The sequence below is a fragment of the Hemiscyllium ocellatum genome, chromosome 11 (assembly GCF_020745735.1).
Source record: "Hemiscyllium ocellatum isolate sHemOce1 chromosome 11, sHemOce1.pat.X.cur, whole genome shotgun sequence".
NCBI lineage: Eukaryota > Metazoa > Chordata > Chondrichthyes > Orectolobiformes > Hemiscylliidae > Hemiscyllium > Hemiscyllium ocellatum.
Genome location: NC_083411.1, coordinates 53,396,205 through 53,410,919, shown reverse-complemented (window position 1 = coordinate 53,410,919; position 14,715 = coordinate 53,396,205). Strand labels below are relative to the sequence as shown.

The 14,715-nt window shown below is 45.0% G+C and overlaps 1 protein-coding gene across 1 annotated transcript in view; it reads right to left on the bottom strand.

Moving 5' to 3' along the window:
* The window catches only part of LOC132819997 (sodium- and chloride-dependent neutral and basic amino acid transporter B(0+)-like), a 205,135-nt gene that overhangs the window by 168,190 nt on the left and 22,230 nt on the right, over nucleotides 1–14,715 (bottom strand). The window contains exon 4 of the mRNA XM_060831928.1: nucleotides 4,380–4,506. Coding sequence (XP_060687911.1) covers nucleotides 4,380–4,506 — 127 coding nt within the window. The remainder of the gene's footprint in view (nucleotides 1–4,379; nucleotides 4,507–14,715) is intronic.

Sequence of the window (14,715 nt, the reverse complement as noted above, 5' to 3'; positions counted from 1 at the left end):
TTTGAATTTTCAAATGTGTTTAAAATGGGGTATTCAATTATGTTTGCATGTAATAGAGAACTGGCCGGGTGTGTAATGGAATATTCAAACTTGCGTGTGAAAACTTACTCAACTGTCTGTGTAACGGAATTTTTGATTGAAATGTCGACTGTGCGTGCCGCAGAATATTTGTCTCTGTGAGTAACTGAGAACTCAACTGTTTGTGTAATTCAATATATGTAATGGTTTATATTATAGAACACTATTGTGCAAGATGTCTGGGTGAGCTGCTGTAGAACTAAGGAGACATATGACACTCAACTAAGTCTTGTTGGTGATCTGCCTTTAGAACTGCAAACAATTTTCTACACTTTAGCTTTGTTTTATTTTCTGAGTTTGCCACCAACAACTTGTATTTATATAGCACTTTGAAGGTCACAAAACTTCACAATTCAAACTTCATAGCAAGTTCACCTATTAAAGGACTTAAAGACAGCCCTCAAATAAGGTCATAGAGATGTACAGCACAGAAACAGACTCTTCAGTCCAACGTATCCATGCCGAACAGATATCCTAAATTAATCTAGTCCCATTTGCCAGCATTTGGCCCACATCCCTCTCAACCCTTCCTATTCAGATGCCTTTTAAATGTTGCAATTGTACCAGCCTCCACTACTTCCTCTGGCAGCTCATTCCATACATGCAGCACCCTCTGCGTGAAAAGCCCCTTTGGACCCTGTTATATCTTTCCCCTCTCACCCCAAACCTATGCCCTCTGGTTCTGGACTCCCCCACCCAGGGAAAAGTCATTGGCTATTTACCCCAACCAGGCCTCTCATGATTTTATAAACATCTATAAGGTCACCCCTCAGCCTCTGAAGTTCCAGAGAAAACAGCCCCAGCCTGTTCAACCTCTCCCCATTGCTCAAATCCTCCAACCCTGGCAACATCCTTATAAATCTTTTCTGAAACCTTTCCAGTTTCACAACATCCTTCCGATAGGAAGGAGACCAGAATTGCATGTAATATTCCAAAAGTGGCTTAACCAATGTCCTGTACATCCACAACATGACATCCCAACTCCTATGTTCAATGCATTGAACAATAAAGGAAACCATAACATCTTCTTCACTATCCTGTCTACCTACGACTCTGGCCATTAATGATTAGCTGGTGGTAACTATTAAAACTTTACATTCAGTGAATGCGCTAAAAGGGTCCTCACCTAATAATGTTATCGATACGTTCCTGGGAAATTGTATCCAGAGGCATGTCGTTAATTTGTAAAATCTGGTCACCTGGGAATAGCTTTCCCTCTCCAGGACCACCTAAGAAGCAAAATGAAGTCAGCATATTTTTGAATGGAGCATTAGTTGTCCCTCACAGAAAGAGGAGAAAAAACTGAAAGTACATGGGAAGCTATTAGCATATGCAAAGGTTAAAAAAAAACAGATAATTATTCATACTTTTTTTTTACAACTGCACATCTTGCTGCCTGAAGCTTGTCTCATCTCAATGAAAAGGGAATGATGCATTTCTCAGATTGTGGAGAGACAGAGAGAGAGAGAGAGAGAGAGAGGTGGATTGTACCTGTTTGTGACTTTCTTATAAAGAACTAGGGAACACAGATAATGTCAATGGAACTAAGGATTCTTGTGTGTGTTGAATAATCACAGCGTAGCACCCGAGGACCAGCATGCTAGAGATCATAAGGAAATTGATATTGGACCAAGGACAGGAGCTCACCAAAATAACCAAAGCAAATCTGCCTGTGTGGAGCTTCTACCTTCCCCCTCCATATCTATGTGGGTTTCCTTCAGGTGCTCCGGTTTCCTGCCAGTCCAAAGATGTGCAGGTTGGGTGGATTGGCCGTACTAAATTGCCCCATAGTGTGTAGGCTAGGTGGGTTAACTGTGGTAAATGTGGAGTTAAGGAGATTGGGTGAGATGCTGTTCAAACGGTTAGTGCAGACTCAATGGGCCGAATAGCCTCTATCTGCACTGTAGGGATTCAATGATGATTCTATGAAAATAATGAACAAGTTAAAGGCATGAAAGTGTGACAAATCACCCAGAGCAGAAGATTCCATGCCAGAGTTTTAAAGGAGAATTGGTGCAGACAATGCATATGCCCTGACTGTAACCTATCAAAGCTGAGGAACTGGTCCCACAGACTGAAAAAATTACTCATGTCACTCCAACAGTTGAGAAAGGGAGAAGAACTGCATCAGAGGTCAGATCAGTTTTCCTTCGTGTGAATCCAAGGAAAGTGATGGTACCAAACAGAGTACCAGGCCGTGCACTCAGAGCATGCGCAGATCAACTGGCAGAGGTCTTCTCAGACACCTTCAACCTCTCCCTGCAGCAGGCCACTGTCCCTGCCTGTTTCAAGAGGGCCAACATTATCTCTGTGTCTAAGAAGGCTCATGCTGCATGTCTCAGTGACTACCGCCCAGTGGCCCGAACTTCAATGGTCATGAAATGCTTTGAAAGGCTGGTCATGGCATTAATCAACTCCAGCCTCCCCACTGCTCTTGACCCACTCCAATTTTCCTATCAGACCAACAGATCCATGTCAGATGCCATATCACTTGCCCTTCACTCCGCCCTAGAACATCTTGACACCAAAAACTGCTACATGAGAATCCTACTCATTGACTGCAGTTCAGCTTTCAACACTATTATCCTCTCGAGACTGATTACTAAACTTAGTTATTTCAGACTAAGAGCCACTCTCTGCAACTGGATCCTCAGTTTCCTGACCCACAGGGCACAATCAGTGAAGACTGGGGACAATATTTCATCCTCACTAACGCTCAATGCTGGAGCCCCTAGGGTTGTGCACTCATCCCCCTACTATACTCACTGTATACCCATGATGCGTCACCATGGTGAACTCGGCCCGGACAATCATAAAGGCCAACCTCCTATCTATAGAATCCATCTACCAGGACCGCTGTCAAGGAAAGGCCGCCAGCATTCTCAAAGATCCATCCCACCCTTCAATGTTTTTCTACAACCTCTACCATCGGGGAGGAGGTACAGAAGCCTGAACACACGCACCAGCCAGTTTCGAAACAGTTTCTACCCTACTGTTCTTAGAATACTGAATGGACTCACAAACTCTTAACATTCGCCTGTACTTGTTCACTTATCTATGCTACTGAACTCGGTGATCTGCCTGTATTGCTCGCAAGACAAAGCTTTCCTCTGTGCCTCGGTACACGAGACAATAAATTAAATTAAATTCAGAAGCCTGGTGAATTATAGCCCAATTAACCTCACATCTTGCATTGGCAAATATCTAGGCCTATCATTAAGGACAGAGTGGCTGAAGATGTAGCTAATTTTCAGCTGATCAGAGACAGTAGTAAAGGCCCTACAAATCTCTATGAACTTTTTTAAATACGTGAGGAGAGAACCTCTGGGTCCTAACGTCCACTGGTCGTGTCTTACCCTTTGGAAAAATTCCAGCAATGAGATGATAAGCCACTTTTATGATCTTATTGTGGGGTGGGTTCTTGAGGAAGGCGTCTCAGGAGGAGTTGGAGGCTTGGATAGGGGTGCGGATTTGAGGCCATTCCCTTGCCCCCATCCCTGCCTCCATTGTCACTAGTTGGATAAAATGCAGGCTCTACTCCTTAACCTAGTTTGCAAGTTGTCATGGTTTCTCAGTTTGGAAACTAGGCAGCTTTGTCCACCAGGGGGCAGATAATTTGGAAGATGACGGGTTAAGGCCCTGAATTGACCATTTTGGTGGAAGTCAAGAAGGCCGTCTATGGATCATTTTAATTAATTACCGAGGTGGCAGGAAGAGGGTGAGGGGCCAAGCCCATTATATCACCTTCTGACCATCTTCAGCGAAGAGAAAATTCCATTTGAAGTATTGTCACCATGGCAAAACTGACAAAGATTGAGAAGAGTTCAGAGTTGATGCTGGAGGTGTTGAGATGGACTGTATCAGTTAAAAGCCCTGGCCCTATCAGCCCCTCAGCCCCTCTTGAAAACACTTCAGACCTTCCCTCAGTTTGATTAGATTACTTACAGTGTGGAAACAGGCCCTCCGGCCCAACAAGTCCACACCGGCCCGCCGAAGCGCAACCCACCCAGACCCATTCCCCTACATTTACCCCTTCACCTAACACTACAGGCAGTTTAGCATGGCCAATTTACTTAACCTGCACATTTATGGACTGTGGGAGGAAACCGAAGCACCCGGAGGAAACCCACGCAGACACGGGGAGAATGTACAAACTCCACACAGACAGTCGCCTGACACTGGAATTGAACCTGTGTCTCTGGCGCTGTGAGGCAGCAGTGCTAACTGCTGTGCTGCCGTGCTGCCACATTGGAACCTCCCATTCCTAGGTATTTACCTGCAGTGACAGACTTCACACATACTGGTGAATCTTCTGAGACCATAAAACCGTAGTCCAGGAGTGGATCTTTGATAATCTTCACTGTGACCTTCAAAGGGCTGCTCGGCTGGTTTGTGTTAGCAGCTGCTCCATCGGCTGGACCTTGATTACTTCAATCACAAACAAAGCAAGGGTCACATTTGTCAATCATTGTCAGAATCTTATTATTTTCCATATTATTTAATCCACCTCTCACCCATCCTCACCACACCCCTTCAATCCCCCATCCCCCACCCCCAGCCTGGACTCGGTCAGGTTCCTGCAAAATTCTCACTCGTAGTCTCTCCCCATCGCATTGTCTTTCTGAGAGAGAGGTCATTGTAAAAGGGATTTCCTCTGCTTCTCTGTATCCACCTCAAAACTGACACACCCATTCTCTAGGAACCTGCCAAAACCAGGGTGAAAAATTCCAGCAAGCTGTTTCGAGAATGTCAAAGGATCAGAAGATTCTTGGTGAGTTAATAGAATCAAAGACAGAGGCTATGAGTCACAGAACCTCTGCTCTGTCCAAACTGCAGCAAATTGGCTAGGATGAGATCAAAATGTAGTTAGTGAATAAAACCAGGAAATTTTCAGCAAGTTCGGCAGCATCTGTGGAGAAACTTTCAGGTTAGTGAGTCACTGACGCGCCCATTGAGGTGATTGATCAGTCCATGGTCTAGAATGGCGGAACAGGCTCAAGGGGCTGAATGGTCTGCTCAGGCTCCAATATGCCTTCATCAGAAGTGGGTAAAGTCAGGGTGCAATTTCCCCTCCCTGGAGATGGTGAGGAAAGGGCAAATATTTGGTTGAGTTCACCCAGAGGTGTACTCAGTCCCTTTCTCACCACCTCGACTCCGGGCAGGAAAATCCATGGTGGGCATCCTCAGCCCGCCAACAAGTGAAGCTTTTGAATCACCAGCTAATAGACAATAGACAATAGGTGCAGGAGTAGGCCATTCAGCCCTTCGAGCCTGCACCGCCATTCAATATGATCATGGCTGATCATTCCTAATCAGTATCCACTTCCTGCCTTGTCTCCATAACCCTTGATTCCAAGGGCCTAAGCCACTCATTGGGCTGAATACCCTCTCTCCCAGCTGGTGGGAACAGGGAGTGTTTTCTTCACAGGGAAGCTCCACTTGCCTGAATCTGGGGCTAATTGGGACAGGGAGGGTTACTCACCCCATCCCCAATAGTGTCCCCAAAATACCCACTTTCTTACCCACTGGTGAAGCTGGTCATGGTGTGCCACTTGTGCTTCCAACCCTGAGCCTACAAATTTCTGATTGAGCAGTTACCTCTGGGTGGGTGGTGGACAGGGCAAGGATTCAGTGAGCAGGCTCCTGATTGGACAAAGGAGAAGCCCTTAAGTACCAAATTGATGCTCAATCCAATGAACTTTCATGCTGGGGTGATAAAGAGGGCCTAAGTAGGTTAATGCCCCTTGAAGTCACCTATGCCCACACTTAGTACTCACCACATTAAATCCTAGCCTAAGGGATGTACCAGGTTTTAAGCAAATGCAAGGATAGAGAGTAGAAAGAAAAAAACATGCGATGGTCTGTGCTGAGATTGAAGACTGGACAATAACAAAGAGGGTAATTGTGTTAGGTAAATTAAGTCAGAATGGAACAAATCAAGGAGCAAAACACGAATGTGGAGGAGGGATACACAACGACAACAGAGTCACTGCCGCCAGATTGGCTGTTTTCCCTGGAGGCTGAGGGGTGACCTTACAGAGATTTATAAAATCGTGAGGGTAAATAGATAAGGACTTTTCCATGGGGTAGGGGAATCCAAAACTAGAGGGCAGAGGTTCAAGATGAAAAGGGAAAGATTTAAAAGAGTCCTAAGCGGCAACGTTTTCACACAAAGGGTGGTGTGTGCATGGAATGAGCTGTCAGAGGAAGTGGTGGACATTGGCATAATTACAACAGTGAAAAAGCATCTGGATGGGTATATGAACAGGAAGGGTTTAGAGGGATATGGGCTAAGTGCTGGCAAATGGGACTAAATTAAGTTATCTGGTCCTCATGGATGAATTGGATTTAATACTCTTTTCGTGTTGCCCTGACTCTATAAATGATTCAGAGATCTGAATTATTGGGTTAGACATCAAATGGCCATGGGATTTTGATCCAGTGCTGGGAAACTTTGAAAATTACAGTCCCAGACATTACCTTGGAATGCCATCTTCTGGGACAGTTGTGAATTTGAAAGGCTTAGGTTTAATTTTCAAATTTTGAGTGAATTCTCCCACCCTGATGTCATGAGAGTAATGACAAGTGTGGTGACAAAATAAGGTGAGAAAGAAAAAAGTATAGATTTGCATCATTGCAAAAGAAGGTCTTGACTTGCCCTGAGCTTAGAAAGGTGAGTTCAAAGAGGTGACGACCTTATTTCAGTGCATTTGCAGTTCATTAAAAGCCCAATTTGACCGACTTACATCGCTTTTCCAAAACATCTCTCCTCTACCACGAAACGTAGACAGTGAAAATTCCCAACAGAAAGGTCAGAGCCAGTTCCTGACAATTATAGCTTGGTGAAGGCGCATCCTGCCATCACCCAATGCACTTCACACATCGATGCTGACATGGCGGATTGACGTTCATTAACTTTAGCACCAGGTTACAGAATGTCAGAGACTATCATCACTCAGACTGCCAGCTGCTTACACACCAAATACAATTCGTGTGCTTTGAGTAAGTGGTGATGTGTGAACGTTAGAGGATCCACCACAGTCATTCAATCACACTATATGGGGATGGTCACAGTCAGTTCAAGTGATGTAGTGTAGTGATTACAGGTAGGTCAGTTGAGGGATCAATCTGTGACGGTGTGGCCAGCTTTTCTTTGCAATGAGACAAAGGGAGAGACTCAGTATGACAGAGAGGGACACATGAGCGGAAGGAGGTGATGATGAGCAGGAGAGTGTTATGGACCAGACCCTCTCAAAATATTTTAAGAAGGTAGACTAGGCCCTAATTTTTTCTTATTTTAAAGACAGATGTAAAGTGCCATGTTCCAGAAACTATTTTCTAGTCAAACTACTTGCTATTAAACAAAACGTAATGTATTCAAATGCTATAGTTAAAATACAACAAAAGAAAGAAGAACTTAGAATAAATTAACTCGACTGGAAAACTTAACAGAACAATAGATACAACAATTATTACTAATTAACTGTTTCAATATAGTAGTATTCTATAAACACTACTTTGGGCGGCACGGTGGCACAGTGGTTAGCACTGCTGCCTCACAGCGCCTGTAACCCGGGTTCAATTCCCGAGACTGACTGTGTGGAGTTTGCACGTTCTCCCCGTGTCTGCGTGGGTTTCCTCCGGGTGCTCCGGTTTCCTCCCACAGTCCAAAGATGTGCGGGTCAGGTGAATTGGCCATTCTAAATTGCCCGTAGTGTTAGGTAAGGGTGGGTTGCGCTTCGGCGGGTCAGTGTGGACTTGTTGGGCCGAAGGGCCTGTTTCCACACTGTAAGTATCTAATCTAATCTAATCTACTCCTTTTGGCAAAAAGGCAAATTCGAAAACAGATTTTGTCTCACATGTAATCCAACAACCTACGAAGAGAACCGCTATCTTTTGGCTATAATCAAGAGATGGGGAAAATAGGTTCCACTTTTTCAACATCACAATAGCAACCGATGCTGAATTTCAAAACTAAAAAACTAAAAACTAGAAATCCTGATTTGTGAGAGCTGGCCACACCCATCCAGGCTGCACCTATTATTCCAACTTTAAATAAAAACAAGGCCTCCCAAGTTGTTTACTTTCTAGGCTCTCACGAGCCAATTCGGCACCTCTGCCTTAAAACTTTGCTAAATTGTAACCAGGACAAAACACACTTCCTAAAGCCACAGCATTGTCACAAGAAGTCATCAGGTGTTCCCAGTGAGTAAGCTGGAAATGCAGAAAGGGTTAGCAGTTTGGGAGGATGTGATGCTGTGAGCCCTTGGGTAGAACACGATGCATGCAAGTAGTTCATGAGCCTTGGCAAATGCATGTGCCGTATCCTGAGTCAGAGGTAACAGAGAGAAGATGGTGGCACTTGAGTGCAGAAAATCTTTTCACTCTGTGCACAGCACTGACCCACACTGCTCTTTATGCCAAGGTTGGTTGTCTTTGTTATGGTGTTCCCCTTTGGGGGATGGGGGAGGTGAGCAAGGATAAGGATTCCCATCCTCTCCCCCAGACAGCCCAGCAGCACCTTCAGATCTCTGTCCTGGAAGGAGCTTGTCTTTCCCCTTGAGACCGTTTCCAGATCGAGCCCCTGCAGGTCTGAGAGATCAATGCTGATTGGGAGAGTCTGAAGTAGTGGCAGCTAGGCTTTTGGGGCAGGGGTGGGTGGTACAAGGAAACCAGGAGAAGATCTTACCTGGAGCACAGGAAACACGATTTCATGAGAAATGCAGCCATCATCTCAGGATTATAATTAGTGAGGAGAAACGTAGAAGACGGTGTTAGAAAATTGATTGTGGGCCACTGTGAAACTCACTGGCCGTCACACTTTAAGGAGAAATTGGAGAATTTAGCCCGACTTCACTGTATTGGAAAGTACAGGATGTTCAAAGGATGTACTTGACAAAAAGTTTGCAAAAAAGCAACAGATCAGTTCAAATCAGTGAGATTTTTTAAACAAACACAGAGGAAGTCTCCTTGCTGTGTTTGAATCTGATTAGAATGTTTTTGTTTAATTGGTGGGCAACAAGATTCCGTGCACTGAAGTGTTCCATGCAGACCCCAACTGGATGGCCTAACAGAGGTTACCATAGCAACACCCCTCTGCAGGTCAGGGGAAACAGCAGGGATGGCCTGCTCTACCACTTATTAAAATTGTGAATTATAAACAGGGGACTTAGCCAGGTCACCACAGCGGGTGGAAGGAGCGAGCCCTCTACACTGTGCCCTATCTCCAGCCCTCTCCCTGTAACCACATTACGAGGTAAAAACAATGACTGCAGATGCTGGAAACCAGATTCTGGATTAGTGGTGCTGGAAGAGCACAGCAGTTCAGGCAGCATCCAAAGTGCAGCGAAATCGACTTTTCGGGCAAAAGCCCTTCCTGATGACCACACTATAACCACACTACCCCCAACACAAACACACACACAAACACCGCCAGACCAGAACACTGGGAGCAGACTGGAACATCTCACTGTCAACTCTGGTCAGCGACTGGAATCGGGTATTAAAGATGCTTCAGCTCTGAGTGACAGCCAGTCAGACTATCATGATGCCCATATTAAGAAGCTAGACAGTATAAGTATGAACTGTATCTAACCTTTCAAATGTTTTGTACATTGTGACCACCCCCAATCAGTTCTTTGAAAATACCTGAGCTATGTTTGTGGAACAGTCCCCTTCTCTTAATCATCCTGCAATGGGATTTAAGAGTACATTTTACTATTTAGTATTTCTATTTCAAAAGGAATGTACATCAGACAAAGATCAGGAGGCCTGACTTCGAGCCTACAGGACTACTGTCCAATGTCTAAGCTACAGTATTCTCTCAATTGTACAGAGATGTGAGCTGATGATCTGTGGGTGAAAATTACTTCTTTAATTGCGCAACAATTTTTCATGAAACAGTCTGGATTGGAACAAAGATGCAGCTGAAAGGAGTAGGGTATTTATGTTACATTAAATTTAATCTGACTTCAGGCTATCAGAAAACCGGTACTTCCAGACAAGGTGATTGACATGATCTCGTGCAGATAAATAATTCATAAAGGCTTTTAACGATGGAGCAATTGTGGCTCTTTGTTATATTATAGACAAGGGAAAATCAAAACTCTCAACAACTGAAAGCGCTTTGTGCTTCTGAAAAGGGTCATTCTGTTTTGTTTGTGAGATTTTATTTACAAAAACGATAATGCTTTTGGTGACAAAATGTAGTTTTATAAATTCAACGTTGACTTGCTTTACAGCACACGGCATGTAATGCCATAATTGAGAGAAATCAGCAAGGTAAAGGCTATGTTGTAAATGTAATATCCATGTTAATTTGCTGAGGCAGGTTCTGAGAATAGAAACCAGGATTTTATAAACCTCCCGGACGTGGACCAGGAGATAGAAGAGCTGGTGAAATGATGAGTGGCCATGTGTGATTGGCTGTTTGATGTGATACGGCCAAAAGGGCTTCGGGTTTTTGAAAAGATTCGTAGGGTTATGGATTTGGTCATAGATTCATTCGCTGAACTGGTGTGGTTTTCTGCAGACGTTTTGTCACCTTGCTAGGTGACATCATCAGTGTGTCTTCGATAAAGTGCTGTCGGTCTGTCCTGCCTGGTACTTGTGTGTCTCTGCTTTTTGGTACTTCCAGTTCTGTATCTGAATGGTTTGTATATCAGATCCTGTTCGATATGTTTATTGATTGAGTTCCAGCTGGAGTGACAGGCTTTAAGGAATTCTCTCATGTGTCTCTATTTTGCCTGTGCTGGGATGGTTACATTGTCCCAGTTGAATTTGTGTCCTTCGTTGTCCGTGTGGGTGGAAATCAGAGTACTGGTTCAGTCTGGCAGTGGGGAGTTGATGCTCATGCATTCATATAGTCAACTTTTCTTCCTGTTTGTCCTATGTACTGTTTTTCACAGGCCTTGCAGGGTATCTTTGTAGATTATGTTCATCCTGTTGAATGGGGGTATCGGGTCTTTAACTTTTGTGAGGAGTTGGTGAAAAGTGTTTACCGGTTTGTGGGCCACTAAGATTCCTAGGGGTCTGAGTAGTCAGGTAGTCATTTCAAAAGGGCTTTTTCCCAGTGGAGGGAACGGATGCAGAGACTGTCCACCGGGGGTGGGGGGGGGGGGGAACGGGCTTTTTTAATTCATTTCTGGGACATGGATGTCACTGGCTGGCTAACATTTATTGCCTGTCCCTAGTTGCCCTTGACAAGGTGGGCAGGAAGATATCTTCTTGAACCGTTGTAGTCCATATGCTGTGGGTAGACCCACAATACCCTCATGGAGGGAATTTCAGGATTCTGACCCAGCATAGTGAAGGAACGGCAATATATTTCCAGTCAGGATGGTGAGTGGCTTGGAGGGGGACTTAGTCAACGGTATTCCCATGTATCTGCTGCTCTTGTCCTTCTGAGTGGAAATGGTCGTAGGATTGGAAGGTGCTGTCTGAGGATCGTCGGTGAATTGCTGCAGTGCATAATGAAGATAGTACACACTGTTGTCAGTGATGGAGGGAGTGGATGTTTGGTTGCAAAAACATAATTGAAGCCCCAATTAGGGGTCATTTTGCTGGTGGTGAGGCAATCGCCCCCGATGCAGGGGGAAAGCCAGTTAAATGGTGGCAGCATCTCAACAACAGCTCAACGTTCAGGACTGATAGCTCAGGGAGGGAGCTGCAAGCAGTTCCAGCAGCTGCAATGATCGTCTTGCAAGGATTGCACCTCCAACTCTCAGCTCCTGATTTTATCTATTTTTTCAAACTTCCCTGGCTGAGCTCCCAAGGTCTTGTACCTCAGCAGAACCCACCTCTCTCTCTCTCTCTCATTGAGATTATTAAGCTCTTTGACTGGGCCAGCAGCATCAGCTTCCCTCATTGATAGTGGGCCTGTGGGCAACTCGTGATGAGTATCTAACCAATGGAATCAAGGTCCCCGTCTTACAACTCCTTTCATCATGCATCAAACATCAGGTGGATAGATAAGCCTACAAGAACAAGTCCCACATGATTCAGGGCTTTCTATTGAGCTCACTGCCCCCTATCACATCAAATTGCATCTTCTAACATTCTTTAAATGTCATTCCCCTCAGTCAATCTACACGATCCACCAGCAAGGTCCACTCAGTGCTGCTTGCCTCCCTTCCCTGTTGCTCCAAAAGTCTCAACAGTTCTACTCCCTCACTTCAAACAGAAAAATTGATTCCTACCAACGCCTCGACACCGCAGTATCAACCTTGCCTTTCTCTTCCAGCCCCTTTACGGTGCCAAGGTGTGAAGATTATCATTGCATTTTTAATTTGGGTTTTGATTTGGGTTTCTTTTTCCACTAGAAGTTGCAACTTGATACAGCAGGGAGTGGTGACCGGAAGACTGTAAGATACAGGAGCAGATTTAGGTAATTCAGCCCATTGAGTCTGCACTGCCACTCAATCATGGCTGATATATTTCTCAAGTAAAAAGTGAGGTCTGCAGATGCTGGAGATCAGAGCTGAAAATGTGTTGCTGGTTAAAGCACAGCAGGTTAGGCAGCATCCAAGGAACAGGAAATTCGACGTTTCGGGCCAGAGCCCCCTGATGAAGGGCTCTGGCCCGAAACGTCGAATTTCCTGTTCCTTGGATGCTGCCTAACCTGCTGTGCTTTAACCAGCAACACATTTTCAGCTCTGATATATTTCTCAACCCCATTCTCCTGCCTTCTCCCCAGAATCCATGATCTCCTTCCCAATCATGAAACTATCTATCTCTTTCTTAAAGACACACAATGGTTTAGCTTCCACAGTCTCATTCCGCAATGAGTTCCCCAGATTCACCACTCTCTGGCTGAAGAAATTCCTCTTCATCTCAGTTCTAAAGGGTCATCCTTTCACTCTGAAACTGTGCCCTCAGGTCTTCGTCTCTCCTACTGGTGGAAGCATCTTCTCCACATCCACTTTATCCAGGCCTCTCAGTACTCTGTAAATTTCAATCAGATTCCCCCCTCATTCTTCTAAATTCCATCAAGTACAGGCCCAGAGTCCTCAACCACTCACCACACAACAAGCCTTTGTCCCTGGGATCATTCTTGTAAACGACCTCTGGCTCCCCCTCCAATGCCAGCATATTCTTCCTTAGATTAGATTAGATTACTTACAGTGTGGAAACAGGCCCTTCGGCCCAACAAGTCCACACCGACCCGCCGAAACCCACCCATACCCCTACATATACCCCTTACCTAACACTATGGGCAATTTAGGATGGCCAATTCACCTAACCCGCACATCTTTGGACTGTGGGAGGAAACCGGAGCACCCAGAGGAAACCCACGCAGACACGGGAGAACGTGCAAACTCCACACAGTCAGTCGCCTGAGGCGGGAATTGAACCCAGGTCCCTGGCTCAAAACTGCTCCTAATATTCCAAACACAGTCTGACCAGAGCCTCATAGAGTCTCATCTCTGCTCTTACAGTCTCAAGCCTGCTCTGCCATTCAATAGGATCACGCCTTATCTGACATTCTTCATGTTCCACTTTCCAGCTCTTTTCCCGTAACCCTTGATTCCCCAACTGAGCAAGAATCTAGCTGTCTCAGCCTTAAGTACACAGAAGGACTCTGCTCCAAATAGCTCCCTGTGCAAGAAGTTCCAAAGACTCACAAACCCCTGAAAGAAGAAATTACTCCTAACATCAGTCTTAAATTGGTGCCTTTAATTCTGAGACTATGCCCTTTGCCCCTAGATGTTCCCGTGAGGGGAAACATCCTCTCTGCATTTACCCTGACAAGTCCATTAAAAATCTAAAATGTTTCAATGAGATCACCTCTCATTCTATTAAACTCCTGGGAGTAGAGTACCAACCTGTTTAACTATGGTTTGTAAGATAATCCACCCATTTCAGGGATCCTGGTGAACCCAGGAGAGCTTGATAGAAAGTTGAGAAGATTGTGGATTTGTTCTTGATACTGTATCCATCTTGTAGACGTTTGGGGCACATCAAAAGATCACATGGGCTTGTCTCTGAATTGACGTTAAATATAATCACCACTATCCCTACTCAGGACTTCTTGTCACACCTCAGGTTAAAGGAGACATCTCATGAACACAACTGAGGATGTCAATCCGGGTGTTCCCCAACAGGAAACCCAGGATGAATCAGGACATACAGAACCTGATAAAAACCAGGTGTGAGGCCTTCAGATCAGGAGACCCACTCAAATATAAGGAATTCAAGTATGACTTCCGCAGAGCTATTAAGACAGGACCAATACTGATCCAAACTAGAAACCCAGACTGACACCTGGAGACTATGGCAAGGACTGAATGACATCACAAGTTCTAAAAAGAGTCAGTGCAAGATAGCTGACAATGATACATCCCTCCCAGATCATCTCAACACCTTCTATCCTCGCTTTGAGCAGAATTTCAGCAGAGAGGTAACACCTAATATGACAAGTCCTGATGACAGTCACTGCATCAGAGGTCAGATCAGTTTTTCTTCACGTGAATCCAAAGAAAGTGATGGGACCAGACAGAGTACCAGAACGTGCACTCATGTGCAGATCAACTGGGAGAGGTCTTCTCGGACATCTTCAACCTCTCCCTGCAGCAGGCCACTGTCCCTGCCTGTTTCAAGAGGGCCAACATCACCCCTGTGTCTAAGAAGGCTCATGCA